The sequence below is a fragment of the Rhea americana genome, unplaced genomic scaffold, assembly GCF_003343005.1.
Source record: "Rhea americana isolate MKP2758 unplaced genomic scaffold, rheAme1 scaffold_38, whole genome shotgun sequence".
Lineage (NCBI taxonomy): Eukaryota > Metazoa > Chordata > Aves > Rheiformes > Rheidae > Rhea > Rhea americana.
The window spans coordinates 3,725,618-3,753,049 of NW_028186512.1; the positions used below are offsets into that span (position 1 = coordinate 3,725,618).

Below are 27,432 nucleotides of genomic sequence, written 5' to 3' on the forward strand. Positions count from 1 at the left end.
TTGTTTTTTTTCTGCAATGCTGTAGTATTACTTCTCTACTTACTGTTGTAACAATTGCTTGGAACTGCATTTCTGTTTTTAACTGTGTCAAGTTTAGCTCTCTACTGGATATAGCTAACAGTAGATTTCCACATCCTCCCCAATAAAACTCCTGCTGTAAAACCTTTTCACATCAAAACACCTGTATTCTTTTTGGTCATGGTACATCAGGGCAGAGCTACAAGAATGCAATCACTCAAACTTTCTACTCTGACCATTTTAGAAGTCCCTGTTAGTGCTTTAAAAATTTATTAAKTTTTTTTTTTTAACCTATGCACCTCCCCCTAAAAAGCAGGCTGGAATTGCAGTAATATAGTTACCAATTTAGGGTACAACATAGCTTAAACATTCAGTGCAGACCCTTTAGAAACAATCCCTAGCTGTTACTATTGTAACTTGAGCTAAGGTGTGGTTCTCCCACTACTTTTGAATGTGTTGGCACTTTATACATTTGCAAACTGCAATAATGCTTTATTTTACTTTATCAGAGAACTTGTGTAAGTGCTTCTCTTCCACTCATTTCACTTTAGATTGCTTGTAAATCTAAATAGTTGAACGATGGTTGCCAGTTTAATGCCACTAAGCTTCCTTTACAATAAGAGCTGTGTACAGTTACATACGTATGAGTAAGTAGTTTATCATAGCAAAGCAGATGAGCAGGTGTCTCCTGTCTTTTATTACAGTTCTTGGCATGAGTTCCGCAGAAAAGATAAGGTCTTCACTAGCCTGATTTGAAACTCAAGGCAATATGCTTGATAGTAGTGATATTGTGATTTACAGCTGCCTACTGATAGTAAAGCTTGGCCAATCATTTGGCAAAGTGAATAGAAAGATAACTTTTTCACCAATTCTAAGTTTTAGACTTTTTTCTATTTGAGCAGTATTCTTAGGATGTTTTGGTTAGACTTATCATTTATTTTYTTCATCAAATCAATCTTTTAAAACAATCTGCTGTTTTTTCTGCTATTTGCAAGTAAGCAAATCTTCCARGTAAGATGAAATAGTTGAAGGCCTAAATGTTGTTCAGCATTTGCATTGATCCAGTAAGCTATTGATATTTTTTTCAGAATTATTTAATAATRGAAAACAATATATTGAACATTATTAAAGGCTTGATTTTGATCCTATTTATGTGCATGAAGACTAGGTCATTATAAGTTACCCTTTTATTAAAAGGAAACCTAGAAAAATGAAATAAAATAATTCCTAGTCCAAATAAACTCATAATATGTRCTTAAGAGAACAATTTTGGGTGCCTTTAGATACTGATAAACAAAGTTGAACTCAATCAGATATGCATAGTAGGTTCCTTGATTACAATTTTTGTCATTTCATTTGCAAATAAATTTCTCATTAGCTTTTTGTGTGCTAGAGAGAGCATAGCTCTTCTAAATGCTGAGATGAGAAATCTGCAATGGTAGGAATTTGAAGCTCTTTCCCTTCAGTTTTGTGCCAGGATGTTGAGGAGCATATATGCCACTTTGCAGCAACAAGTATTTTCTATTCTGGCAACCTTACGCTCTTTCATCTTTTTTTTGTTTCCCTTCTTGTTCCCACATATACAAAATGTGACTGTCTGTCCTCTGAACATACCTTGTACCTGACCGTGAATCTTGGAAAAGCATGTAAATTCATTTGAAGTTGCAGTGCTGTTTCATTCTAACTTCCACTGATGTAGAGAGCGAGGTAATTTGTTGCAAAAAGAGTTTTGTAGTGTAGCATCCACCATTTTAAAATGTAGAAAACTTGAAATAGCCTGAACCTTTCTCTATGAGGTTTGTATTCCAGTATGTCAAGTGAACCATCAATCTGCATTGYTTCGTAAGACAAGCATTCATGAATACAAGTTCCTGTTAATTATTTGATAATTATCTTTTGCTAACTGTGTGCTAATTTGTTTCCCTTCCCTGTATGCCTTTCACACAAGAATGCAAAACATCAAGCCTTTGCAGCTCAGCAGCTGTGTTGCACTGTCTGGGAGCTGCATGGCCTGTCCGGCTGTCTGTCCTTGGAAATAATGCAACTTCTCTTTATATAGTGACAGGTTTCTATTTCCTGCAGCTCTAGGATTTGGAGAAAAAGCTAAGCCTATGGAGTTGCCATGTCTGGCCATTTCATCTGTGGGTTATGGATGTTTGAAGAAGACCTTTTCTTCCATAGTGATAAGAAAGGGGCCAAGTTGGCATGGTTCATTGAATGCTTTTTGGACAGATGATGGATAAAGTCTTTTTTTCGATTGGAGTAACTTTGATATTTAACACTCTGGGATATCTCAACCAGTAGAATACTGGGTCTAAAGTGTTTATGTAACACCTTAGCAGAGTCAAATTCTTGAGCTGCTGTTTTTGCACATAAAGATGATTTATTGTAGTACCATAGGATCCCTCTACATGGTAGCCTCGAGACTCCCAGTTCCTATGTGGGTTATTTTTATGTGTTAGTGTAAATGGTGCTGGAGTTCAYGCTTTTATGTACTTTTTCCTTCCCAAAGAAAATATAATGGAAGACATTAGTTTTAAAATTATATGTATAATTTTGTTACTATATTGCTGAATTTTTCAATCACTAGTAGTCAGAATGATGTGCAAGTTAATATACTGATCCCCAAAAAAGTAGTGTGAACTGATAGTAGCACATTGCCTGTACAAGACAGTAGGTTCTGCAGAACAGTAAGGTAGAGTGAGCAGGAGGGAAAAACTGAGGAGGAATGGGGTTGACTTAAGTTGCAAGAACATGAGCATTGCTTCTACAGTTGAACTTAAATGCCTAAAGAGAAGGCCTGTGGCTGAAGAGCCCTGAACAGAAAAGGAGTGCTGATCTCTAGCTGCAAGCTAGAAGCACCGGGAAAGCTTAAATGGCTGAAACAATCTTGCTGGTATTGATTGCTGTGTTACCGGACAACTCTTCTGCTCAGATGGTGAGTTTTTGAAAATTGTTTCCKTGGGTGCTTAGCTGTTCACATGCATGCTCGAGGTGGCAATAGAAGAGCCTACGGTGGTGTTGGTATCAGCCTTTTCCTACTCTCCATTTCTCTCAAGGAAAAACATCAGTTCCTTACTGCTCTTCTGCCCTCTTGCTTAGGCAGTCATTATGGCAAAGAAATCATTTTAAGCAAATCTATTAACAAATAAATCTGTTAACACACAATGAGTTTGTAGGGCGCAGCATCTTTGAAACCAAGCTGATACTGACTATAATAACCTTTTTGTTTGGCTGAGATGGCTTTACTATTTTATAATAAGGCTTGAATTAAACTGCATCTCTGAAAAGAAACCATATCTAAAGCCTCCTATTTAGCATGGTTCACAAACCTCAAACTCTGTTCCAGAGTTGTTTTGCTTGTTTGCTACAAGCTTCTTGCATCTATAAAATTATCTTCCATCTATAAAACTTCTACTATTGCAGTAGTGCCAACATAAGCTGCCACCTTGTGCTCATGTCTCTCATGAACCTGCCTCTTGAAGGAACTGCCTCAGCAGTGCTGAAAAGGTTAGTCCAGATTGCAAGTTAGAGGCCTTTTTCCTCAGTGCCTCGCGTCTTCAGTGGTCACTTTAAACTTGCATATTTTGGGTGTAATCCACTCAAATCAGAAATCAAAGCATAAATAGCATTTTACAGGCGCCTTGGTTAAAATGTGCATGGCCATGCAAATAGCATTGAGAGCAAAGCCCACAGCTGTAAGCATCTCACCTTTACTGTTTTGATCAGAGTTCCTTAAGTTCAACATTAATTGATTAAACTCCTTGAAAGTGTCATATTGCTGACCTACCTAGTGAGGTGCCACAACTGTTCTTTCATCCCTTTTTTCATAGCTTTTAGCTCATTCTGTGGGMTAATTGTGCATTAAAAATGGCAATGTACTGCTTTTCTTAGTTTCTAAGAGTATTTGCACTGATAGCGCAGAGTAGAGCATATGCCTTGTCCCTTCTCTTTGCTGAAACCTTTGGGTTTGTAGAAAGCAACACTTGCTTTTCTGTATTCAAAAACTGATGGGAATAGAAGTAGCCAAGTAAAAACTGCAGTGTTGAAGGAAAGGGATAAAGTACAACCTTGGTATTGTCTGAAATGCGGAACACTTGGGAGAGAAGCCAGCCAGAGTTTTCAGTTAGGAGGACCTTCTCTACTCCTTCTAATTAGCTGTTTGCTAGCTAAAACTCTTCTTCCTTTTGGTCATATTTCACGCTGCCTCTTTTACTTTCTTCTTTCTTAATTGCCTCTTCCCAGAGTTGTGGAAATARCATTAATTTTGGTAACATAGACAGACTTCTAGCTTTGCTGGGCTCCTGTGCCTCTTAATCTGCACTGCTGTTACGATGACATAATAGAAACTCTGGGGCATRTTGGTGAAGGAAAATCCCATTCTTCATCAGCTAGCACAGACTACTGCTTTAAAGAACAAAATCAAAAAACACTTCCTCACAGAAAAATGTGTTTCACAATTAAGGATTTCCTGTATTTGCAGTTAAGTGTTAAATTGTCTCAGACCTTTGTTAACTTCTGAAATAAAACCTTTTGGTCATGTCTTCTCTGAAAGGTTGTCATCTCTTGAAGGAGTTTGCCTGCATTAGCAACATCTTCAAATGAGGATTTTCTGGGAGACTTTAATGTAGGTGTTAACATCTTGCTTCAAAATCTAAAGAATTAACAGTCTCAGCATTGTTGCTGTTGAGGAATGCTCTTGAATTAGTATTGCTGGCTTTGTTGTTTGGTTTTGAACAGTTACTGCTCATTTCCCCAAGCTGTCTTTCCTTGCTTCTTGTGAAGAAACACACGCACACAAAAGAAAAGATACAAATCTTTCTGCATCTCTTTCCCTTATAGGAATCTCTTTAGAGAACCTCACTTGAAATCACCTGATGGGTGGTTTATCATGTATGCTCAGTTTGCTGTATTTTATAAATAAATTCCCAGCACAACACTTGCTGTGCCCCTCCCAAAACTCACTGCCCTGCTCCAGTAATTTCATCTTTTTTTCTTTTTAAACAATCTGTTGGTAGTTTTCTTAATCCATAAAAGAATACTTCTTTTTCAGRCAACTTGAATGTGTTTGGAGTGTTTATGTAAGAAAATGGAAAATTTTTTGTGGAGGGGGAAGAATCAGGTAGACATTTTTGAGGAAATCCTTGCGAGGCTTTCTAAAACAGTTCCTTTTTGTTGCTCTTCAGCAAGTTCAAAAGCAGTTCAAAAATGCCTACTTTGAACATTAGAGCTTATTCTATCATTTTTTTTCTTGCTTTCTTGCTGGTGAAAGGCTATGATAATATTAGATGAGCAGAGGGTCCTTTTATGAGAAAATGCAGTCTTCCACTTAAAGACAGTCTTGAAACTGTTGGCAAAAATTTGCGCCCACTTCTGGCAGGCCAAATAACAGTCCTCTATTAATTCTGCATAAAAGCAGAGAAGGAAGCAGACAAGCAGCTTTTAAAGGTATAAACTTTAAAAACAAGCAAGAAAACCTTGTCATTTGTTAAGCATCGAGTATGTGCAACTAAGGCTCAAGGTTTTGGAAATAAAGAAGTACTAGGGAAAGGAACATTAAAGCACAAATTTATTATTAGACCTTCTAGAACTGCGCTGCAGTAGAGACACGTTGCACTGCTCCCGATGAGGAAGTGTATGGGAGGGTGTTTTATGGTTATTTATTGCCAGATGTTAGGGGTAAAAAGTGGCTGTTAAAAGTTTCAAGAAAACAAGAGATTAATGGTGAGGGAGTGATTGATAGCTTCACTCTTCTGAAAAATGAGTCGCATCTATTAAGCTAAAAGAAGAGTCTGCGTCTTGTCTGCAGARCATTCACAAAAGGAATGATACAGGTAACTCATATCATAATTGCACTCTGCAGTAGGTTTGTACCACTTGTTATTACTTGAACTGCATAGCCAGAGACAACATTCAGAGTTTCAAGTGATGGTAAAGATGGTAAAGAATTGCCTTTTAAATGAAAATTAAATAGAAATGCCTATTGGAAGTCTGTATATTTTAGGTTATTTGCCTTGCTTACTTGAAAATATCCTACTCTGAATAGATTACAACTTTTGATTCAATTATCAGTAGATATAGCAATTAGAATGAGATAGGCTTGCCTGAGTTGTTTAGAAATGAAGCTGGCACATAACTTTGAATACCTGCAATATGAAAAAAAAATTTTCCCTTTTTTCTTAATTTCTTATATAATCTTTTCCAACAGTTTATTTGTATTATAGCTCATTGAGCTGAGGTAGGATGGCACAGATCAGTGATTAAAGAACGCTGGTATCCATCTGCATAGTGACTCTTCCACTTCAGTGCCTTTCTGTCTGTAGGCTGCGTTGGCTGCGAGCAGGCTAACAGACGGACTTCCCAGTCAGACTCCAGATCCTAACGTTTTGTCATCTTTATCTCTCGCAGACTTCTGAAGCCTCTGAAGTGGTAATCCTGGAGCGGTGCTGGATTGTGGAGTTCAGGACTAAAACAGATGTGTCTATAGTCCTCAGTAAGTAAGATACAGTTTAGTATGTTCAACATGAATTTTGTATTCCTGTCAAACAAAAGCAGCAGMATCCCCCACTTTGAAACTTTGTTAAACAATTTATTCAACACTTTTTACCTAAAATATTGTCTGTTCAAGATGCCTGCATCTAAATCCTGCTCATCTTTGTGTCCATGCCTGAAAATAGTGCTAAAAGCCATCTTTTTGTTTTTTAGCCTTCTATCAACTCTTCATTCACGCATTAACAATAGAAAAAAATATTGTTTCATAGAAATTGGAATAATTATTTTAGTGGAAAGATTTTCATTTGCAGAGAATGCCAATAACCACTTCTTTTCTGCAGGAACAACTCAGTTAGMCATGTTTTATTAGAAACTGCTTATGACTTAGTCTGTCTGATACCATGGCTGAGTTTCATAGTCTTCAGATCAATTTGCAATTTTCTGTTAGCTTTTATTGTCCTAGGGTTTAAAAAGCCAAAAAGTTTTGCCTAACTAAATTTGAAGAAGTCAAGATTTTTTTTTTCCCTTTGTGCCTACAGTGTTAACTAATTTATTGCATACCCTGAAATATCTATCTGATGATGCAGGGAGATTCAATCGTAAATATTTCATTTCAGAGTATCTTAGTTCAACATATAACATAAAAAAGGCACACATTAAATGAAACACATCTTTTGGTCTTGGTTCTTGGAGGACATTTGTCTAAATTTGGTCATGCATGGTGTAGTTAAGAGCTGTTTGAGTCTGTTCTCAAGACAAGTTTGAGAGGAGTTTTGGTTAGTTAGTAATGCTAGCTGTGAGGAAAAAACTTGCGATCTTTGTGGGCTTGATGGCTAGGTTTAGCTACAATTATTAGCAGTTCCTACCTTCATACTTTTATAAGCGCCAAAATTCCCAGTTCATTTCAAGAAAAGCGCTGCATTAACTGTATTGACTTTTTGCTGTCAACTGCTGAAATGATTCTTGGTGTTTGGTTGCATTAGAAAAGGCAGTGATTGAAAAGTTATTTGCTGTGGGTTTTGTCCTTATCTGGGTCTCGAGCTGTTTCTCACAGTAAGTCCTGCATCTTCAGTAGTGGCTTTAAATGCCACATCTTGGACCAGAGGTTAAGGCACTGCATCAAAAAGGACTTATCTCTCAATTTGGAAGCATCACTTCACCTAACAATGTAATAGCTAGATGACTGCTGTTGACTGCTGTTGACTATTGAATTGTGAGTTTTTTTCTAATTATGCACTCGATTCTAATTCATTAATTGTGATTACTGGCTTTATGAGGTGATGATGGTGTTACATGGTACTGCTATTTCAAGAATTCAGTTGTGATAGTTGATGGGATTCTCTCAGCTTTGAAGCCTGCAAGCAAGACAGTTTTTGTGGCAGTGAGATAAGCAGATTAAGTGCAAAAGCAGGCAAAATAGTCAACAAGTACTGAGTAAGCACTTCAGGCTGCCTGTGGAGAAAGACTGTGAATGTTTCTGAAGGAAAAAAAAATACGCTTACATAGTTAGGAACAGGAGCTGCTACTGGAGAGACAGGCTTTCTAAAATAAGGCTTTCAGATCTATGTGATGGTATTCTGAGGAACAGTTAAAAATGTATTAATGGTAGAAGGAGAAAAACAGTAKAGAACTCGAGATATGTGGGCCTGACAAGATGATGGAGAATACCTGGAGGGTGACCAAAGGAATGCAGCAGAAGATAGTGGAAGAGACRGACAAGAAGATGAGAAATGGATTTCAAATTTGACAAGTTTCCTTTGGTGGAGAACAAGGACAAGAAGCTGGCAGAAAATTTGTTGGACAGGAGAAGAGAAAGAAAGCCAGACTACTAGTGTAAAGGATAAGAACAAAACTGAAGAGGATTTAAGATAATATGCAGTGCAGAGTGAGGATAGTATAGCAAAAGTGAAATAATACTTGATGTACTGTGGGAAAGAACAAAATTCAGAGGACAAAAGGGAAAAAAAGGATGTGAAAATTAAGGGGAGAGATCTCTTTGGGGATTTCTATCATGAAAAATGGCTCCATCATGCCTAGAATAATCCAGAATTGCTGTTAGAAGCCAAAAAAAAAACCCCAAACACTAAAATGTGTATCTGGGGCTTTAAAGGATTCATACAGAAGCAGGAAAGGATTTCTGATCCACTTGTCAAGTTGCTTTTGRGGCAGCCCAGGAGCAGCTATTCCAGAACAAAAGCACTAAGCAAAGGAGAGTGAGTTGATCTGAGATTTTACTGGTGGTGTGGCAGGGAGGGAGCAGAGAGCAAAATCCAGAGAATCAGCTGGTGGGTTAGGGCTTGCAACTTTGGAAGGAGCTTCTTGCCAGCTGGTCTCCATCTTCTCTGAGCAATGGTTTGAGTCCTAGGGAATGTGAGTAATAGTGAGAAAATGAGAACAGCTAGGATACCTAGGAAGAGAATATAAGAAAAGACAGTGGCACGTGTATGGAGCAAGATAAGGATTTTTTCATGCAGCATTTAATTATATTGTGAAGCTCATTGCCTTGGGATATTGTGGAGACTAAAATCATATATGTAGTGCAAAAGAGATCACACAGTTAGAGGACAGTTCTGTAGGTGGCTGTTAAGCGCAGTGGTCCTAAAGCAGTCCAGCTCAAAGTTTGAGCTGTCCATTAAAGGAAACTGGATAGATTTATTAGGGCAAATATTGCTCTGTATATACCTAGTTACTTGTACACCTTCACAACATCTGCTACTTGTTATTAATAGAACAGATCAGATGACTGAATATGACAATTTTTATGAATAGGATTCATTTTCCAAATCCAAAAATGTGTGAAGAGAGTATTTCAGCCATTTTGTCTGAGAAGATCTTACCCCTGGAAACTACCGCAGCACGTTGAAATGTCTGAGCAGTGCAACTTCCTTGGCTCAAATTGTGCTACTGCACAACCAGTGCTGGCGGCAGCTAAGCTTGTGGCTCATACTGTAGGGTCAGGCAACTTACCCCAAGCAAGCACTGAAGCGTATTATAGGTTATTGTAGATACTTAAATAACTGTTGCCTCTGGATCTTGGAACCTCTCTCTGAGGTGATTACTTTGTCATATTYTTTCCTCCAGGTATTTTTTTGTGTGAATGTTTTGTCCCCTACCAGAGGTRTCTGTGTTTGAACGGAAGATGTGAAGAATGACATGCAAAAGAATGGGCAGCCAGGAACAGAAATTTGTGTTAATGTTGGTAGATATTGGTCACTGTTACATTTCTCTGGAGCAGGGTGACTAGARCTCTGTTGGTTGAATATTTGAAACTCCCGAGAGCCGTCTGGAGTTGACCCTTGTGTTGTGCAGTCTGACGTTACATGTGTCACGTAGGTGAGAGAGTGAAGAACTAACTTGGTCGATCTCCTTGGCTCCACGTGATACTATATGCACAACACAGACTGGGAACGAACCCAGGACTCGGGCAATGAAATGAAATCAGATCTGAGAGTCTGCATTCGAGGACCACATTCTCTTTATCTGTAAATCTCTTCTGTTTTTCAGGTCTTGTGCTTGGAGATACAAAATTCCTTTAAGACTGTGTTACTGTATTATTTTGCATGATCTGAGAATCAGGAAAATGAGCTTTGCTATCCAAGTAGGGATGGTGAGGCACAGGGGGGACGGAAGCAGACAGAGGAAASCGGCCAGGCTTTGGTGGTAGGTGCCAGTCAGCTAGCGTGGCAGTTACAGGGTGTCGGGCAAGAGGCCGGCATATAGGAGTACCCGTGAGAAGGCAAGTGTTCCCTTTTGCYGTTTGTAGTAGTACGTAAGCCACGTGCTTTGGAGGGTGCCCCCTGCCTTCCCCCAATAGCAGCAGCTGGGAAAGGCAGGTTGGTATYGTTCCCTGTTTTAATTAAGTTGGAAAAATGGAGCCCATACACTGAGGTTACTCATGCAGAGCTAGATAGAAGCTCAAGATACCCGAATCCTTCCCTTTTCAGAAGGCAGTGGTCATGCCAGTAGTGTGATACTCTTCCTTCCTTTCTTTCTTTTTTCTTTTTTCTTTTTTTAGTGTCTTTTGAGATATCATTGTGGTTTTTAGGTATTTGTAAGTTCTGCCTGGCTTCTGGCTTTGGTGTGGTATTTATTTAATGAAGATGGAGAAGGTACCTGGCATGTATGAAAGCCTGCTGGTATTTAAAGAAACAACATATTATGCTGCGGTAATCAGCCAGAACAAAGTTACCTATCCTGCTATATTCTTTTCAGATACCTCCAACTCTTTGTGAGCTTCCGTAGGGACTTACATAAGTTGCCATTGTAGTCTCTATTATAGTTCATTCTAGTATTGGGGAAAAAAATCCCACTGAAGATAATTTTTTTTAATTAAATTCTTTATCTTTGATTGAAAATTTAACTTTCAAAGGAAGATTAGCACAGCATCATCAGTAACTATGGGATGATTTCATCACTACTAATTTGAACATGAAATGCATCAGCATATAGAATTCAGTCAGCTTTGTGAATTAAAAGCCTCTGATGTCTGTATTAGAAATATCCTGCGGATATAATTTACGTATCAAAGCTTTCATTCTACTTTTGTTACAGCATATGGTGGTTAGCTGTGATGGTGCTTTTTATTTTGGAGTGACAGTGCCTCATTGATATTCCCAACCATTTTCCACTGCTGAGGTAGCAATTTGGAATTACTGTTTGCTAGTAAGTGTGAAAGGGGAGAGAGAGAACCTTTAACTGCTGTGAACTCTCATACTTCATGTATTGGCATGGAGGGGGAAAGTGATCCTCCAGGAAAGGAGTGGTTGTCACAGGAAATTGTAGACATTGAGCACATGCTTTGTGTGGGTTTTTTATTTAAATACTGTCAAAGATTTTCTTTTTCTTTTTTCTTTTTTTAACTTTGTTCAGCATGTTTTTATACTTATAACTCTAATGAAAATAAAGCAAACCAAATGCCTGACACAGCTTATCAGCCTTCCTGTCACTTTTACACATCTGGTAAAAATAAAGCAATAAAGCCATTTTAAGAAAAAAGTTAATACCAAAGACCTTTAAATCCAAATAACGTTTCCTTTCCCCTTCCTCCTGTCTAGATGCAAYGCAAGAGTCTCTGTAAGATATTATTTTTAAACTTAAAATCAGGTGCAGATTTAAAAATAAAATTGTTGTTAGAAGCTTTTAGTGATGTTCCTCTTTATTTCAGTTATTAAAATTAGTTGTAGAGAAGAGAGACAGCTGTTACTGTTGAACTGGGWGAGAAAATAAGTGTTATTACAAAAGCCTTGGAAAAAAGAACAATTATTTGGGGGTGTTAGAACTAACACCAAGAGACATTTGTGTGATTCAGATAGCTGGGTTACAGTGGAAGAGGCTGCCCAGTGCTGTTGGGGGTGTCTYCACGTTGTGCTGTTCCCATATTTGACAGCGATTCTGTCAGAGCAGTGGGATTGCAAATTCTTTATTTGGACTGCAGAAGTCCTATGGGACTGCACATTTACATGCTGGCTTCCCTAGGAGGAAACCTGAGGTCAAACTTTGCTCAAAAAAGTTGCTGGTGAGTGAAATCTTAATCAGGATAGCGTAATCCCAGTCAATAGTAATCCGAAAGACGTTATTAGCAGGCATATGAGCTTTCCAGTGTCTGCTACCTCCACCCTTGCCCCTAGTGGGAGTCTCTAATACTGAAATACAGAAAAGAAGTTGGCAACCAGTTTGAAAGGGAAGCAAAACACTGARTAGTGGGATGTCTGCATTTAAGAAGGTGGTTGAGGCAGTGCAGCCACTGGACCACATTAGCTTTCCGTAGTGGCAGCGTGAGAGATGCTTCTGTTACTGTGCACTTCTTGAACAGAGCTGAGGGAATTTAATTGAATGTGGTATCATACTGTGGAAGCTGGGTGGTTCCTGAGCTACAAACTATCCTTAAAAATATATGTTTAGCAGAGCAACTGATAGAATTGGCGGGAGTCCATATAGTCCAAAGCAGTGCATCCACGCGCTGTAGTGTGAACACAGGAGGTGTTCCCGCAGACTTCGCTGATGGTGCCTCACTGCTAGCTTGCTTTCACTGCATTGCCAGAGTATCAGTGCTACCCTTCAGAGACCACTCTGTGCACTAGAATTAATATTTTTTTTTTTGTTTGTCTGTCTCTTCTCTCCTCTCCCCCCTTTCCTTCTCCTGAGTCTGGTAGTTGTGATTTTTTTTCTTCAATTGAAACAGCTCAGCTAAGTCTAACAGTGCAGAGATGGTGAGAAGCACTTGGATATCTGGCTAATTATTGCAGTTGTGGGCCAGTGTGTGATTCTCATGGTAAATGCAATCTCTGTAGTGGCAAATATGAGGAATACATGTGTCTTCACACATTTTTAGATTTGCTCTGGTAGTAATATAACTGGTATAGTAGCAATACTCTTGCTTTTAAGAACTCTTGTTACATTCCAGGAATTGACTGGGTATCCTGGGAAAAGCTGAGGACAAAGCTGCTTATAATCTTGAGTTAGATTGTGATTTTGATTAAATATGTGCAAGTCACCTGTCAGGTGAGTACTACTAGATTACTGTAGGTAACATCAATATCCTAGTATCTGACCTCAGAATCTGTCCCTTTATTTTTATTTTATTTTATTTATTTTTTTGAGTTTATGAAAGCTTTCAAAAGGTCCTGGATTGATTCCTGTAGCCAGGCAGACCTTTCACAAATCAAGAAGAAAGATAAATATAGAATTGCATAACACTTTGCTTTGACCTTAGTAAGTTAAACATTTGTTTTGAGGGTTATTCTTTTGTTTTGCTGAAGAAAAACGACTTCTGAGGGAGAACCATTGTGTTTAGTTGTGTGGAGGAAAGCTTCTTCCTTGAGTTTATGCCACTGAACTTGGACATCCGGGATCACAGGGGATGTCCAACGCAGAGTTTAAAATTCCTGCTCTGCTATTGTAGATTTTCAAGTAGATGGAAAATTCTCATAGCAATATTTTATGTTCTTAAAACTTACATGTCATCTTAGTCAAAGAYTGTGTCATAACATTAAAACTAGGAATATGTACTGGGTGAACAACTGGTCTCACTGAAGTAAATAGTACCTGTTTTCAGAAGGCCAGGATTCTGTCCAAAGCTTATGCTAGCTTATGTTGGCAATAAGAAAGCATAGTGCAAGATGCCTGTGTACTTCTAGTTAATAGAGKAACTCCGTAATTGTAAAGTATGAAGTATTTTTGCTCGCTCATGAAATACTCCCGTGTTTAGGACATTAYGATGCAAATATAATTCTGCTAATACGCTAACTACTCATTTGAGGGCTTGACTGCATCTAAGGATTTGTCAATATACAGTTTATTTTCAGGAAGATTCATCTCAGCTAAGGTTTATCTTTGAACCGAAACTCAAAATTAAGTATCTGAGTGTGATAGGCTTATTATTTACCTGTGAGTTAAAATAATAGTCAACATGACCTGTTTGAGAGAAGAAAGCAAAGATGATTGTTTTATAAATGGCGCTCATTTATTGCAACAGATATTTTTGCTGTTGTGCAACTTCACTGTAACTCATACTTAAAGATTTCATTCTTAAAATGGTTAACAAAGAATCTGTATTTCTTTTAGTATGTGAATTTGTTGTATCTAAACGTTGAAAACAGTATGTGAAATATATAGCTTAACCAGCTGTTCAGCCTGTGGAATAAAACTTTTTTCCATTTGCAGTGATGAATATTTTCCAGATATTTTCAGATGCTTTTTGGAATTTTAAGTCATCTGTCTGAGTACTCCAAGGTCTCAGTATAGCATACTGTAGTGTTTTGAAGTGATAGTTTAGAATGAATTTCCAGATCTCAATACTGGCACCTGTTAGACCAGAATACACTGAATTATGCCCACTCTCACTGAATTTCACTACCTGTTTCAGGCTTCGTGCGTACTAAGTGATTCAGTATGCTTTTTGTGCTTGACAGTCTGATTTCCACAGCTAAGAGGTAAATATAAATAGCATGATTTCAATTGCAAAACACTGGTTTCCTCATGAAGCAGATGTCTGGATTTTTTTGTTTGTTTTTTGTTTTTTTTAAATCCAGCTAGTAGTAGAATATTTCAAGGTAGGATCACTATTCCTGTTTACATGAAAAAAAAAAAGAAAGAAAAAAAGAATATTTTGATAAGTTTGCCTTTTGGTTGTAAAATGTTGGTTTGTTTTTGTTGTAGTCTTTCCCTAGCAAAGGTATWTTGGATATCAAAACTACTTCTATTAAAATTCTCTGTATTTCTAAAGACAGAATTAATTTCTTATGGGCTCTTGCAAATACAGAAATATTTAACTTGTTTTCAGTGGTTAATTCTGATGCTTAATATTGGCTGACTGCATACCTTTCCCCCACCTTTTTTTAATATGGATAGTGGTTAAAAAAAAAAAAAAATCTGAATCAAGGTCAGTGACAGAAGGGAGTATACAAATGTGCTCTTACTGAAGCTTCAAGYTATAAAGTTCAAGTTATGAAGTTATCAAGTCATGAAGTTGTCAAGTCTTATAATTATGAATCCTCTTGAAGTTACTGCCCTTATGGYTCAGCTGCAACTGTAGATCACAAGAGAACTTATAGCTAAAATTTCTATGACTATATATTAATCTGTCACAAACAATAAAGGCCAGTTTGTTCAGTTTTGGTCCCACAAGGKAAGTACCTATTTTGTGTGTAAATAGGGCTCTGATGAACTCCCTCGGCTCCCTCAGATTTCAAACATTCTTGTCACCAGGTAGCTGAATACCTTCTTTTTCAAACCGAGCCAGGGTCAGAGGCAAGAGTTGGAATCCTTATTAGCACTTCATAAATTACCTGTGAAGTCAGAAAGATGTTGCCCCACTTTCTGCTCTTTCCCCTTATTCCTCCCCAATTTGAGAGTCCAACTGCTCTGTGAAATCTTAGTCAGAATTGGTGTTAGCAGCTGCAGCCATGTGTTTGGATTCCCTTAGATCCACCCCAGACAGGAAACTCTGTCCCACCTCTGCTGGGGTCTGTGCCAGTGCTGTTTTAGGAGACTTCCAGACTTCGTTTAGCACTTCTGTTCCTCAGAACAATAAAAGCAGTGTTAATTGCAAGTGGCAGATGCTCAGTTTATGAAGTGCAAACTAGTTCAGAATAACATATGTGAGTAAGTGCCCAAGGTTAGATACTCCAGCCAGGAAAAGGGAGTTTAAATTTAAATTTACTTTGAAAAAAGCTTTCCTTTGTTGTTTGGATTTTTAAAGTAAATATGAAAGCATTTAAATGTTCTATCCAGCAATATGATCTACATTTTTTTTTTAGGGTCAAAATGATTTTTGATGTCCAACCAGGTATTTCCCACATTATTAATAGAACACAGGTGTTTAGGGAATTTGCCGTTTCTGAATAAGTCAGTAACTTTTTTTTTCAAAGAATCATCGATTTTTTTTTTTCTTTCTTTCCCAGTTTGTTATTCATTGTGTGTATCTCACTAAATGTCACACTGAATTTGCAACTCTGGTGCTGTCTATACCACAGAATTTTAAATGCCTTTCTACTACCTACATTTCCCTGGGAACCTCAGGTCTNTATAAAGTTCAAGTTATGAAGTTATCAAGTCATGAAGTTGTCAAGTCTTATAATTATGAATCCTCTTGAAGTTACTGCCCTTATGGTTCAGCTGCAACTGTAGATCACAAGAGAACTTATAGCTAAAATTTCTATGACTATATATTAATCTGTCACAAACAATAAAGGCCAGTTTGTTCAGTTTTGGTCCCACAAGGGAAGTACCTATTTTGTGTGTAAATAGGGCTCTGATGAACTCCCTCGGCTCCCTCAGATTTCAAACATTCTTGTCACCAGGTAGCTGAATACCTTCTTTTTCAAACCGAGCCAGGGTCAGAGGCAAGAGTTGGAATCCTTATTAGCACTTCATAAATTACCTGTGAAGTCAGAAAGATGTTGCCCCACTTTCTGCTCTTTCCCCTTATTCCTCCCCAATTTGAGAGTCCAACTGCTCTGTGAAATCTTAGTCAGAATTGGTGTTAGCAGCTGCAGCCATGTGTTTGGATTCCCTTAGATCCACCCCAGACAGGAAACTCTGTCCCACCTCTGCTGGGGTCTGTGCCAGTGCTGTTTTAGGAGACTTCCAGACTTCGTTTAGCACTTCTGTTCCTCAGAACAATAAAAGCAGTGTTAATTGCAAGTGGCAGATGCTCAGTTTATGAAGTGCAAACTAGTTCAGAATAACATATGTGAGTAAGTGCCCAAGGTTAGATACTCCAGCCAGGAAAAGGGAGTTTAAATTTACTTTGTTTTGAAAAAAGCTTTCCTTTGTTGTTTGGATTTTTAAAGTAAATATGAAAGCATTTAAATGTTCTATCCAGCAATATGATCTACATTTTTTTTTTAGGGTCAAAATGATTTTTGATGTCCAACCAGGTATTTCCCACATTATTAATAGAACACAGGTGTTTAGGGAATTTGCTGTTTCTGAATAAGTCAGTAACTTTTTTTCAAAGAATCATCGATTTTTTTTTTTCTTTCTTTCCCAGTTTGTTATTCATTGTGTGTATCTCACTAAATGTCACACTGAATTTGCAACTCAGAATTTTAAATGCCTTTCTACTACCTACATTTCCCTGGGAACCTCAGGTTTTTTTTTTTTTTTTTTTTTTTTTTAATTTGATCACTGAGCAGCTAGGCTTTCATTAGACAGAACAGCAAAAGAGCTATGGATAGTAATGAGGTCAGAAGCTCCCACGTACAACCTGTTTGGTGTTCATGGAGGAGCTGTGTCATGCTAAATTATCTCCACGTACTGATCAGTGCTATTCTGGCAAGGATGAATGAGAGGCTGAGCATGAAGGGCAGGGCTAATGGGAGAAATGACGGACACGTTCATTTTGGTGAATCTCACTGTCTCTCTGTCGGAAACGTGTCGGCTGCCCCTGCTAAATCAAATTCCTGTTTAAGTTAGCAGGTCTGATAGCTACCTGCTAAGCTGCGCAATCTGCACTAACAAAGGATTTCCCTTTTCAGTGTGATTCTGCCACCTAGTTTAGCAATACGTTTATTGCTTTGGGGTCTGCTGTAGTAGTGCACTGAACGGGAAAGGACGGGGCTGGTTCCTTGACAGAAGAAATAGAAATATGATGGTTTAAGTTGTATGTGACATCAGTCTTGTCATGAATCTTCCCTCTGTATCCAAGTTCCTAAAAAGTGTATTAATGTTCTCTGAGTGCAGAGTTTCAGAGTGGAGAGCCAGATCTTTACCTGGAAGCTGCGTCTAAGCCAGATTGCGAATCTTGGGCTGTGGCACTTGGAGAAGCAAACTCGGAAGGTTTGCGGAATAAAATTCAGCAGCTCCGGAGGCTGATCATGGAAATCAAAGAGGAGAGATCATCAGACGAAGCACAGCAGTTTGTCCCTTCCTCACAAGTAGACAGCCTAGGAGAGCCACAGTTTACAAGTAAGTGTGTGTACTCTTGTTATTGTGCTGTGCAATAAAAATGCCCCAGAATCTCTAGCAGCACAGGTATTGTCACAAACAGGCTATATAATGCAGTTCAAATTGTTGACTGAGAATGCGCTGTAGTAGAAGAAGCAAACTGCTGAAGGTTATCTTTAAATATCATTACTTGATATATTTAGATTTATGSAAATACTCCCCTTTGGGGAGCAAACCTGTGATTGTGACGTTTCTGACTTTGGTTTTTTTCCCCCCCTCATCTGTTTTTTCGTGATCTTTAGAATTTGGTCAGTTCTAAGTATCCTTTTCTTCTGTGACTGATATGAACACACAGGCTACTGCTTAAAATATAACCTGATAACGATAAATTTATGAAGAAAGCTTTAGTGATACCTGAGTTAGTATCACAGGGTTATTCTTTGTGATATGAAAGCCCCCTGGGAATTTGAAAGCACCTAACCATATGTTGAGTCATGTTTGGTGCACTGGCATCTGAGCTTTGCTGGATGGTTATGCACTGCTCTTCAGTTTCCCAGTTACTTAATCAAGTCTCTATCCAGCGTACTCATAAAACCGGTAAACATGTTGCATCCCAATACTCTGATACGGTTAGTGGCAAGATTCAACTCTGAGAAATTTGTGGTCAGAGAAATTTCTGTAACTCTATTGAAAAAGAAAAAAATCTCATTTGTTATTTTTTACTGACCAAGGCCATTCTAAGCTGTAATTTTTCAGGTCAGATTTGAATTATTAATTACAGTAACGAGAACAATGTGAAACTAGACCTATTCTGCCACAGCATGTTTTTATGGAGCATGACAGCTATAAATTATTTTTTGAATTTGTAACAAAAATCTTGCCTTTTAGTTTAGGTACCAGCTTAGTCTTTTTTGGCCAATTTCTTCCATACTAGCAGATACTTGGTAGTAATGTTCACTGGAGGCAATACGTAAGCATCAACATAAGAAAATTTCATTTTTAAAAGGTTTATCCTTATTGCCGTTGTTATACAATTACTTCCTGTGAAGGTTGAACAACTCAGTATTTATTTAACTGCCCTTCCTGTGTTTCTCTTATTGGCTATTCTTGCAGTTCTGTTTCACTCCTGTACCCTAGCGCAATAACAGTATAATGCCCTTTGCAGTAAAATATTCACTACTGGAGCATAATTCAGAAATGGAAAGAGTTACAGGCTACATGTTCTCCTGAGTACATGAGAAAAGAATTTCCAATGTGCTTTTTCTAATTAAAAAACTGTTGTGATTTGATTTGTATGCATATCAACAACACAGTGATATATTTTACTATATTAACTCTATATGTATTTTCATAAAGCATAATTTTTGTTCCCTTTTTAACATGATGATATATCCATTTAAAATGTGTTGTTAGAGTTAGTATTTTTTTGACAGACAAGTAGATTGTTGTTCTGATTGAAAATCTTAAAGTACACATCCATGAGAGTTTCTTTTTTTTCTTAGTTTCCTTTCTAGCAACAAGAGACCTTCCTTTTTTTGAAGGTCATCTTCAAAGCTGGTTTCTTTTGAGATAAGTATTTTGTGAAAAGATCTCTTTCACTGAGTTTTTAATGTAAAATGATACTTCACCAGTAATGGCAGGTAGTTATTGATGTATGAATTAGACGTTAAATTTTTAGTGCATATTAAAAAACTAGATGCTGAAATCAAATTATTTCTAATTAGCTTTTTTTTTTCTTAATGTTAAAAGGTATTCAGAGAATCGCAAATGAGCCAAAGCTGGAGTTCAGTCTTGGTAAGATAAAACTTTGACTTCTCTTTAGAATTGTAATGAGGATAAAGAGTTTGTGTATGTAATACTACACAATTTAACATAACACGTATTAAAAATGAAAAAAATACCTGATGCTTTTGTGTAGCAAACACTGCATTTATCTTTGTAATACTGGCTTTAGATTCTTGACTAGTTGAAACTGCTAAACATCTGTTGAGTTCTGTAATGCTATGCTGCTTTGCCACACTGGAAACCTGCCCATTAGCTTTATATGGACATTGTTCATGAAATGTTATCGGTTTGGRGGCCAAGAGACTTAAAGTAACTTTTTAGAAGCCATATATCTTACCCAGAGAGAAGTACTGTCAGTCTAGTAGAGTATGAATGTATATAAGGGTTGATTATCACTTTGTAGAGAAAAGTTGATATAAATGTTCACCTGACTTTATTCTGTTGCACTGTGTTCACCAGAGACCTGTGTTTCAGGAGATGCTCTATCACTTCAGGCCACCCTCTATTCAGAGGTATATACGGCACGATTACGATTGCTCAGTAGGTCAAGCAAGCTAATCTGAGTGATCGTGSTTTTTGTTATTCGAAATAAAGATGAACTGAAAAACTAATTTCTTGCCGTACAATTAACTAGATATGTGGTAAAAGAAGGTGTCTAAATTACTTTTTTTCCCTTCTCCCTGTTGTGGAATCTAGTAGAACCAACTTATTAAATTAGCTTTTTGGTTGATATTTTCACGTTTTGTTTTTTTTCATTACCTCTTCATTTTTCCAGAGGAAAAAATTGTTAAAGACAAAAGAGAATCAGCTAGTTTATTGAAGTTAAATAAGATGCACAGTATTTGCAGCCTAAACAGTGTGTCACTTAGAAAGGAAAAATGTCGATTGCCATTGCACTTCTTGTGCAAAAACTTTTTATTTGAATTTTTCTAAAGATTAAATGAAATTATTGTTTGCTTTAGGAGTGGTAACTAATTTCATATCAGAAATTAAAATAGTATTTAGGTTTGGTTGTTCATTCCCTATGACTGCGTACAGTAAAATTTTACAGTTGCAAGTAATGTATCTTGAAATTGCTGAAGCTGTATGCTGTATATGTTCTAAAATAATTAATTTGATGTGATTTCTGCATTCAAATAACCTGTTATTGTGCAGCTCATGTTATATAGCTATACAGTGAGAAATTCTTAGTATATTTACTCTGATACGAACAATACAGTCAGTACACTTTGAAATATCTATTGCACAGGTTCAAGAAGAAAGTTTTTTTTTTGGGGGGGGGGCAAATACAGCCAACAAAATGTCTGTGTTGCCCTGGCCGCAGGCTCTTGCGCTGCCCCGGCTGTTGGGGGAGCCAGTCTCCTCACCTGCTGTGTTGAACTGGGCTCCAGCTGGCTCTTGCGCTGCTGTAATTGGGCTGCTTTAGAAGTTGAYACCCTAAAGCTAGGTCCTTGGGGGCAGATACAAGCATATCTGATACAATCATTTTTTTTGAGATTACTCTAACTGTATCAGGGTTGCCATACCCGAGTGTCTTTAAAATTAGATGGTTTGAGTAGTGCAACAACTTTGAAGAACAGCTGTCTATGTAGGGACTACTCATGCTTAAGTTTTGTAATAGTTGCCCCCCCAAAATGGCCTAGATATCTGTCAGTAGTAGATAAAATTTCCATTTACCAAAATACACTAATGGTTAGGGGCCAGTCTAACTTCCCTGCGCCTTTCTGCGGGCGTTTTGGGGGCGAAGCGGCCGTAGCGCTGGGGCATGGCTGCTCTGCTGCCGTGCCGCCGTGGCACCAGTCTCCCAGACCGGCCCTGGGACGGGCGAGAGAGGGAGGAGGCCGCTCTGGATGGCGACTRCAATTTGGATGAGCCGTGTGTCGGGGGCAGCCGCTCTTGGTGATCGGTGCGCCCCAGTAGGTAAAAGCGTGACGATGCTGTGCAACCGCGTTCAGGCTTGCGTGGGCAGAGCGCTGGTAGGTGTTTGCCTGTGGGGTCCGTAGTTGTGGTGTGATTTTTGTTGTTGCTAGTGGGAACTGATGTTCTGTGGGCTTTTTTGCAGCATTATCRATTGAGTCATTGCAGCTCTGTGACTAATCATATAAATTAAACTCTGCTGTCCAGGGAACAAATAAAAGTAACAATGTAAACCTTTTGTTTTTGACTGGTTTTCCTGGCCTGGGCTGTATGTCAGGGATATTTGACAGGATAGGTAGCCTTGCAAAGCTGATTTGCAGTAACRCACACCTAAAATTAAGCTAAAACCCAATGACATCAAGGAAACCCCCTTAAGTGAGTGAGGGGTCCACGGAAGACCTCAATATGTCACCAGGAGGAATCCATCCTTCCCGTACCAGTGTCTCCTAGCTCCAGCGGCTCACGGCCCTTATGCCGCCCATACGTGTGCAAACGCACGCGCCCGCTGCAGCCACCTTGCCGCGGGCCGGGAATGGTGCCGCTGGCTGGTTGCCCAGCGGTGGGAAGGGGCGCTGGTCCTGCCCGGCGGCCCGTGCGGGAGGCCTGCAGCACCTCGTGCGCCCGGGGAGCCGCGGGGCTGCCCCTCGGCAGGCTGCCTTTTGAAGGCTTGGCTTGTATCAAGTAAGACTCGGAGCAATTTTGTCCAGTATCCATACTAAAACAGTGTAAGTTGTGTTAATTTTAACAATAAGTAAATAATTAAAAATAAGCAACTTTATATTATTACTTAGGGCTTAACACATAAGCCCTAACGAGCTTGTAATAACTGTTAACGCACAAGTGCGGTGTGCGAGGGAGTTGAACCGCCTTTTATTTCCCGTGGGTAAGGGCGCGTGTTTGGTCTAGTTGCCTCCGAAGAGGGCCCMGCTCGTGCCCTTCAGGGGCTCTGCGTGAAGCGAACCAAGGCCTGGCGGGCCGGGGTGCTGAGGACTTTTGCCACGGGAGCGGGCGCTGCTGCGAGGTGGGCCTGCCTGCCCCACCTTGCCAAACCTGCAGGTGCTGTCTAGCTTGATCAGATTTGTCACATCCAACAGTRAATTTGTAATAAGCTATAAAACTGGTCTGTAGACTAGGAATCATGGCTTACACCTGTAACTGTGTTCATATAATATTATTTGTATGATGTATGTTAGTTAACTAGAAATTGAACTCAAAAACAGTATTATAAATTTGTATATGCAAATAARCATTTGTTTATATCAGTTAATATATACATGTTTTTAACTGTAAAAATTTACTCTGCAGCTGTTACCGTGTAATTATGCTTCAGGGCTCTTTTATCATTAGTGTTTAGTTGGACAATAAATTTTCATAAATGAAATTCACCAGTAACTAAAATACAATATAGCTTTTTAGTATTATTTGGGTATGGCCTAATTCACCAGACTTATTTAGGAACAGTATACSTAAATGCTCGTCTCATGTGTTTGAAGTTTTGATAGCTACTTTTTGAAATAATAAAAGTCCTATTTGGGATTTGTGTTCTGGTATGGTAGTTAACTTGCTGTATTTTGTATCCATAACACTCTGGAAATAGTTTTCTTTATTAAAAAAAAAAAAAGTCTGTGGAGATACTTACCTTGATAAAAACTCTTCTTTGACTTTAGAAGGTCAAAGTTTTTGACAATTCAAAAAAAAACCCTTAGTAATAAACATATTGTTTATAGTGAATCATAGCTTTCCACCACAATACAGTCAGCATTCTGTGGAGTGAACTTGATTTTATTAATGTTCCTGTCTTTTGAGTCAGAGCTTCCTTTAGACTCAGTCTTCTGGTTTTTATATTCCTGACGACTCTATGGAAATAAGCCTGTTTTTGAAGCTTATAACTGTTGGGAAGTTCTATTTTTTCGAACTTCATTCCCTTGCTTGGCTTTTCAGGTCATTCTCTTCCATTCTGTGAGCTCTTTAGAAAGYACCAGGAGGCAGAGAAATAGTAGCACGTGCTTTTCTGCAGGGTGATGAGTGAAGGGGAGGAACAGAGCAGAGAGAGAGTAAACAGACCCTGGACCTAAATAGCAGACTGATCCAACAAACCCTGAAGCTGATAAGAATCTTTCCCATGACTTTGAAATCCACAGGGTCAACTCTCCTAGAGATGTTTCTTTTGGAATATCTGCTATATTTGGTTGCCCTAGGCTCCGACTCCCAGAGCTGACTAAATTTGGTTTAGGTTCCTGACTTCCTTTATTTCAGTGTAACTGGCTTGTGACATGTGAATTTTGCTGAAGTATTGTTTAACAGTTAAGGGAAATAAATTACGTTATGCTTAGAGGTGAACTTCAAAATGAAGTTTTCAAGAGGTTGAATCTCAAAAGCTGTTTGCATTTACTTGAAGGTGAACRGATAAAGCAACGTAAGAAAACTCAACTGGAAAAATGAGGACATTAGGGCAGAAGGCTCCATAGGCAATAAAAGTGCTGAGAGGTGAGCTCAGTAGTAAATGTGATGTTAACATGGAGGAATACATTTCAAAAATACAGTCTAAAAGGAAAGTTTGTTACCCCTTTAATATCCAGTGGAATTCATTTTGGTTCATTTCAGTGTCTTTGAATATCTCTAATCATTAGAGGCATGAAGATGCAATGGTGAGAGTAAAAGACATCAGTTTGTGTGTAGTGTGATAATCTAGATATATAGGAGGTAACGCCTTGCCACATGTTATAGACATACTCAAATACTCACTTGTATTAGTGAGAGTACCTATCTAGCATCTCTGAAAATTTCCAGTCTCTTGGAAGGTATATGAGGGCAGTGCAATTAGATAGGCTGTCTTATTGTTGCAGAACCTCTAGTTGCTTTTCCAAGGATAGAATATTGTAAATTGTGCGTAATTATATCCTTTCCCAAAATTTTATTGAATAGCACACAATCATAATGSTCTTAATGAGTGAGGAGTTGATAGGCTTAAAACTTAAGAGTTCTGGGCCACTTACTTTTCCATTTTGCCAAGTAGTGGGTTGATGCAACAACTGTCTACTTGTAAATGCAGAAAATTGTTTTTTTCACTGTSATATTCTTTACAGAATAATTTTGTGATAGAGCTTCTTGGAGAGRTCATGAAGCAGATTTAACTGCACGTGAAGTCTAAATGATACACTGATGTTGCTCAAAGACCTTGACTAAGTGATTTTTCCAATTTTGAAACATAATTTGGAGCTTTTTCAGTATCAACTGTAAAAGTGATAAGCAAAAATACTGTTTTTAACTGCACTAAAAAGTTGGAGTCAGAGACCCAATTTTAGCAGAGCTTTGCTATCTAACTTTTTTCTTCTGCCTCATCATGTTAAGAGATGTGTTAATATTTGATTTTTTTTCTTGTTTTAGGTGAATTAACAAATATATAAAAAATTACTCTTCTGAGTAAATTTAAAAAAAGTGATTACTTCTCTCTCTGTGAATCAAATTGGAAGTGTTGTTTTGTGCCTTGTGATATTTATCCTTCTTGAAAATTAAATGTTGGCCACATTGTGAGTAAAAACCACAAAGAAGTGATTTTTAGGATGGATCTGCTGAGACTCCACATCCTTCTTTTGTCCTCCTCTCCTCCCATCATACTTCTGACATRCATAGCTTTTGAGAAGGCTTTGGGGGTTTTGTCTTAGCCATTGCCAAATTGAAAGTAACTACTTTTTTTAAAGGTACTTTCTGAAGCTCTGCTCCTCCATCATTGCGCATATTTTCCGAAGAAAAGCAACCTCCTGAATTGAGTGCTGCACACGTTACCAGAAAAAAGGATTTGCTCGCCTCAGTGRCGTGGCCGAAACTATCTGAATCTTACCAGGTTCTTCAGTATGACTTGGTTATTTTAGGCCRTTTTGATATTATAAGGTAATCATAAAGCTACTGCTGAAGAAATAAAAGCTAAGGAAATGTATTGATGTGGTTTCCYTTAAAAATCTTACCTTCCGATCGGAGTCTTGCATAGCTCTTCTGTAATGAGCATTTTCATTCTCACTTTTGTGGAAGGTTATCCCATCCCAATGCCCTTCTAGTTTCTTGTGAATTCATTTGACAGGGCCAATCTGCATCTTCTACTTGTCGCCTTTCATATCATCTCTTTCATTATATTTTTTTTYCCTCGCTTTAAACATAGTGAATTGTATCATCTTGATTCACTAACCTGCAGTATTCATTATACTTAAATTTTCTTCTAAGACTGTGTTCTCTATACAAATAATGGAAAAAAACTCAGTATTAAAAAAAAAAAGAAAGAAAAAAGAATCCTTTCAAAAATTTATATTCTCCTTCAGTTCTGCTGGGTATCCTGCCTTCTTGATTTCTAAGTACTGGAAAATTAGACTAGATTTTCAAATCTGTATCTTTCAGAAGTCTGTCCTTTGATAATTTTAGAGTAGGAATTGTCTTCATTTGCACTGGAGCCAGAGAGGAGCATGCTGTCAATCCTTAAATAGTAATCTGTTCTAATTTTATGCTGAGTATGCAAGGATTCAAAAGTCCTTAGTAATGAGACTTTGGAAACTATTCAGTTAGTGTGCTGCCTGCTCCTTGCATGATGAGAGAGTCTGACCAAAGAGGTCTAATCCAAAATGATGCTGATGCTGAAATATTACTGGCATGTTCRCATCTGAAATAGAAGTGTGTGTATGTGTGCATATATATATATACACATACATATACACATATTTATATGTAAAATTTCCTTTGATAACCCGTTTTATGGCTAGTATAGCATGACTCTTCTATTAAGTATGTCTTGTCTTAGCATCTGTGYCAAGTAAGGACTAATTATTGATAGGAGTAGTTCAGAAAAGTACTTTCAATGTGTCAGCATCCATTGCTACTTAACGATAGGCATTTAAGCAGCTATGATTTGTGCAAATTCAAATTCCCAATAGGTTATCGAGATTAAARTTCTATGTTACACCTTGCTGTTTAGCAGTTTTTCACCAGGGTAGGCTTTTTATTGAGTGCAGGAGTTTATTTGCTCTGGAGTGGGTTGGYGGATATGCTGAATCAGTAGGATGGAGTAGATCATACTGCTTCAGCATATTCTACTCTGATGGAGTAGAGAAAGCATAGGTATGGTAATACCGGTAATGAATAGCATGAAGAAGTTTTGGGGTCTCAACATTAGTGAACTCGGGTGTTTTTTTTTCTCTCTCTCTTTTTTTCTCCAGGCAGTTTTCTTCTGTTCTATTCTATGAAGTTAAAGTGCCTTCTCCCTGGAAGCTCTTGCTTTTATGAATGCTTTTCTTTGAAATACCAGGAGAAACTAGATTAYGATCTTGTAATGATGACAAATAAGTATAAATCAGAGCTGTGAATAAGGGAAACTTTTACTTTTAATCCAATAGAATAAGGACTTTACAGCAATGACTCACTCATATTTTGATACAAATGGATGTCTAGGGATAAATTTGGAATAGCTAGAGGTAATCTATGTAGAGAGGAGTTTGTAGATATCTGAGTTTGAAAAGCTGTTTAACAGTTGAAAGGGTTTTGTGGGATTTAAGCATTCTGAGAGACAGTTTTATCAGAATAGTTCTGGTGTGATACAACAGATAATGGGATTGAGTTCTTTGAGAAATGTACAGATTCTGAAATCTTGGGAAGAGGTGACAAATTGACACATCTRCATGGCAAGGGAACAAGGAGGAGAAGGACAAGAAAGATTTCTTTTTCAAATCTTTAAATAAATAAGATTGATATGCTCCTCAGTAATATCACTTTGCTCTTGACACTGAAGATGATAGTTCAGTACATACTTCACATTTTTCTCACGATTCATAAATGTTGATTCACATTTTC

At 38.0% G+C, this 27,432-nt stretch overlaps 1 protein-coding gene across 3 annotated transcripts in view; it reads left to right on the top strand.

Annotated features, from left to right (window-relative positions):
• The window catches only part of INPP4B (inositol polyphosphate-4-phosphatase type II B), a 467,312-nt gene that overhangs the window by 252,253 nt on the left and 187,627 nt on the right, over positions 1-27,432 (top strand). For all 3 annotated transcript variants that reach the window (XM_085313208.1, XM_085313210.1, XM_085313209.1), the window contains 3 exons: positions 6,427-6,511; positions 17,695-17,919; positions 19,648-19,692. In XM_085313208.1, coding sequence (XP_085169334.1) covers positions 6,427-6,511; positions 17,695-17,919; positions 19,648-19,692 — 355 coding nt within the window. The remainder of the gene's footprint in view (positions 1-6,426; positions 6,512-17,694; positions 17,920-19,647; positions 19,693-27,432) is intronic.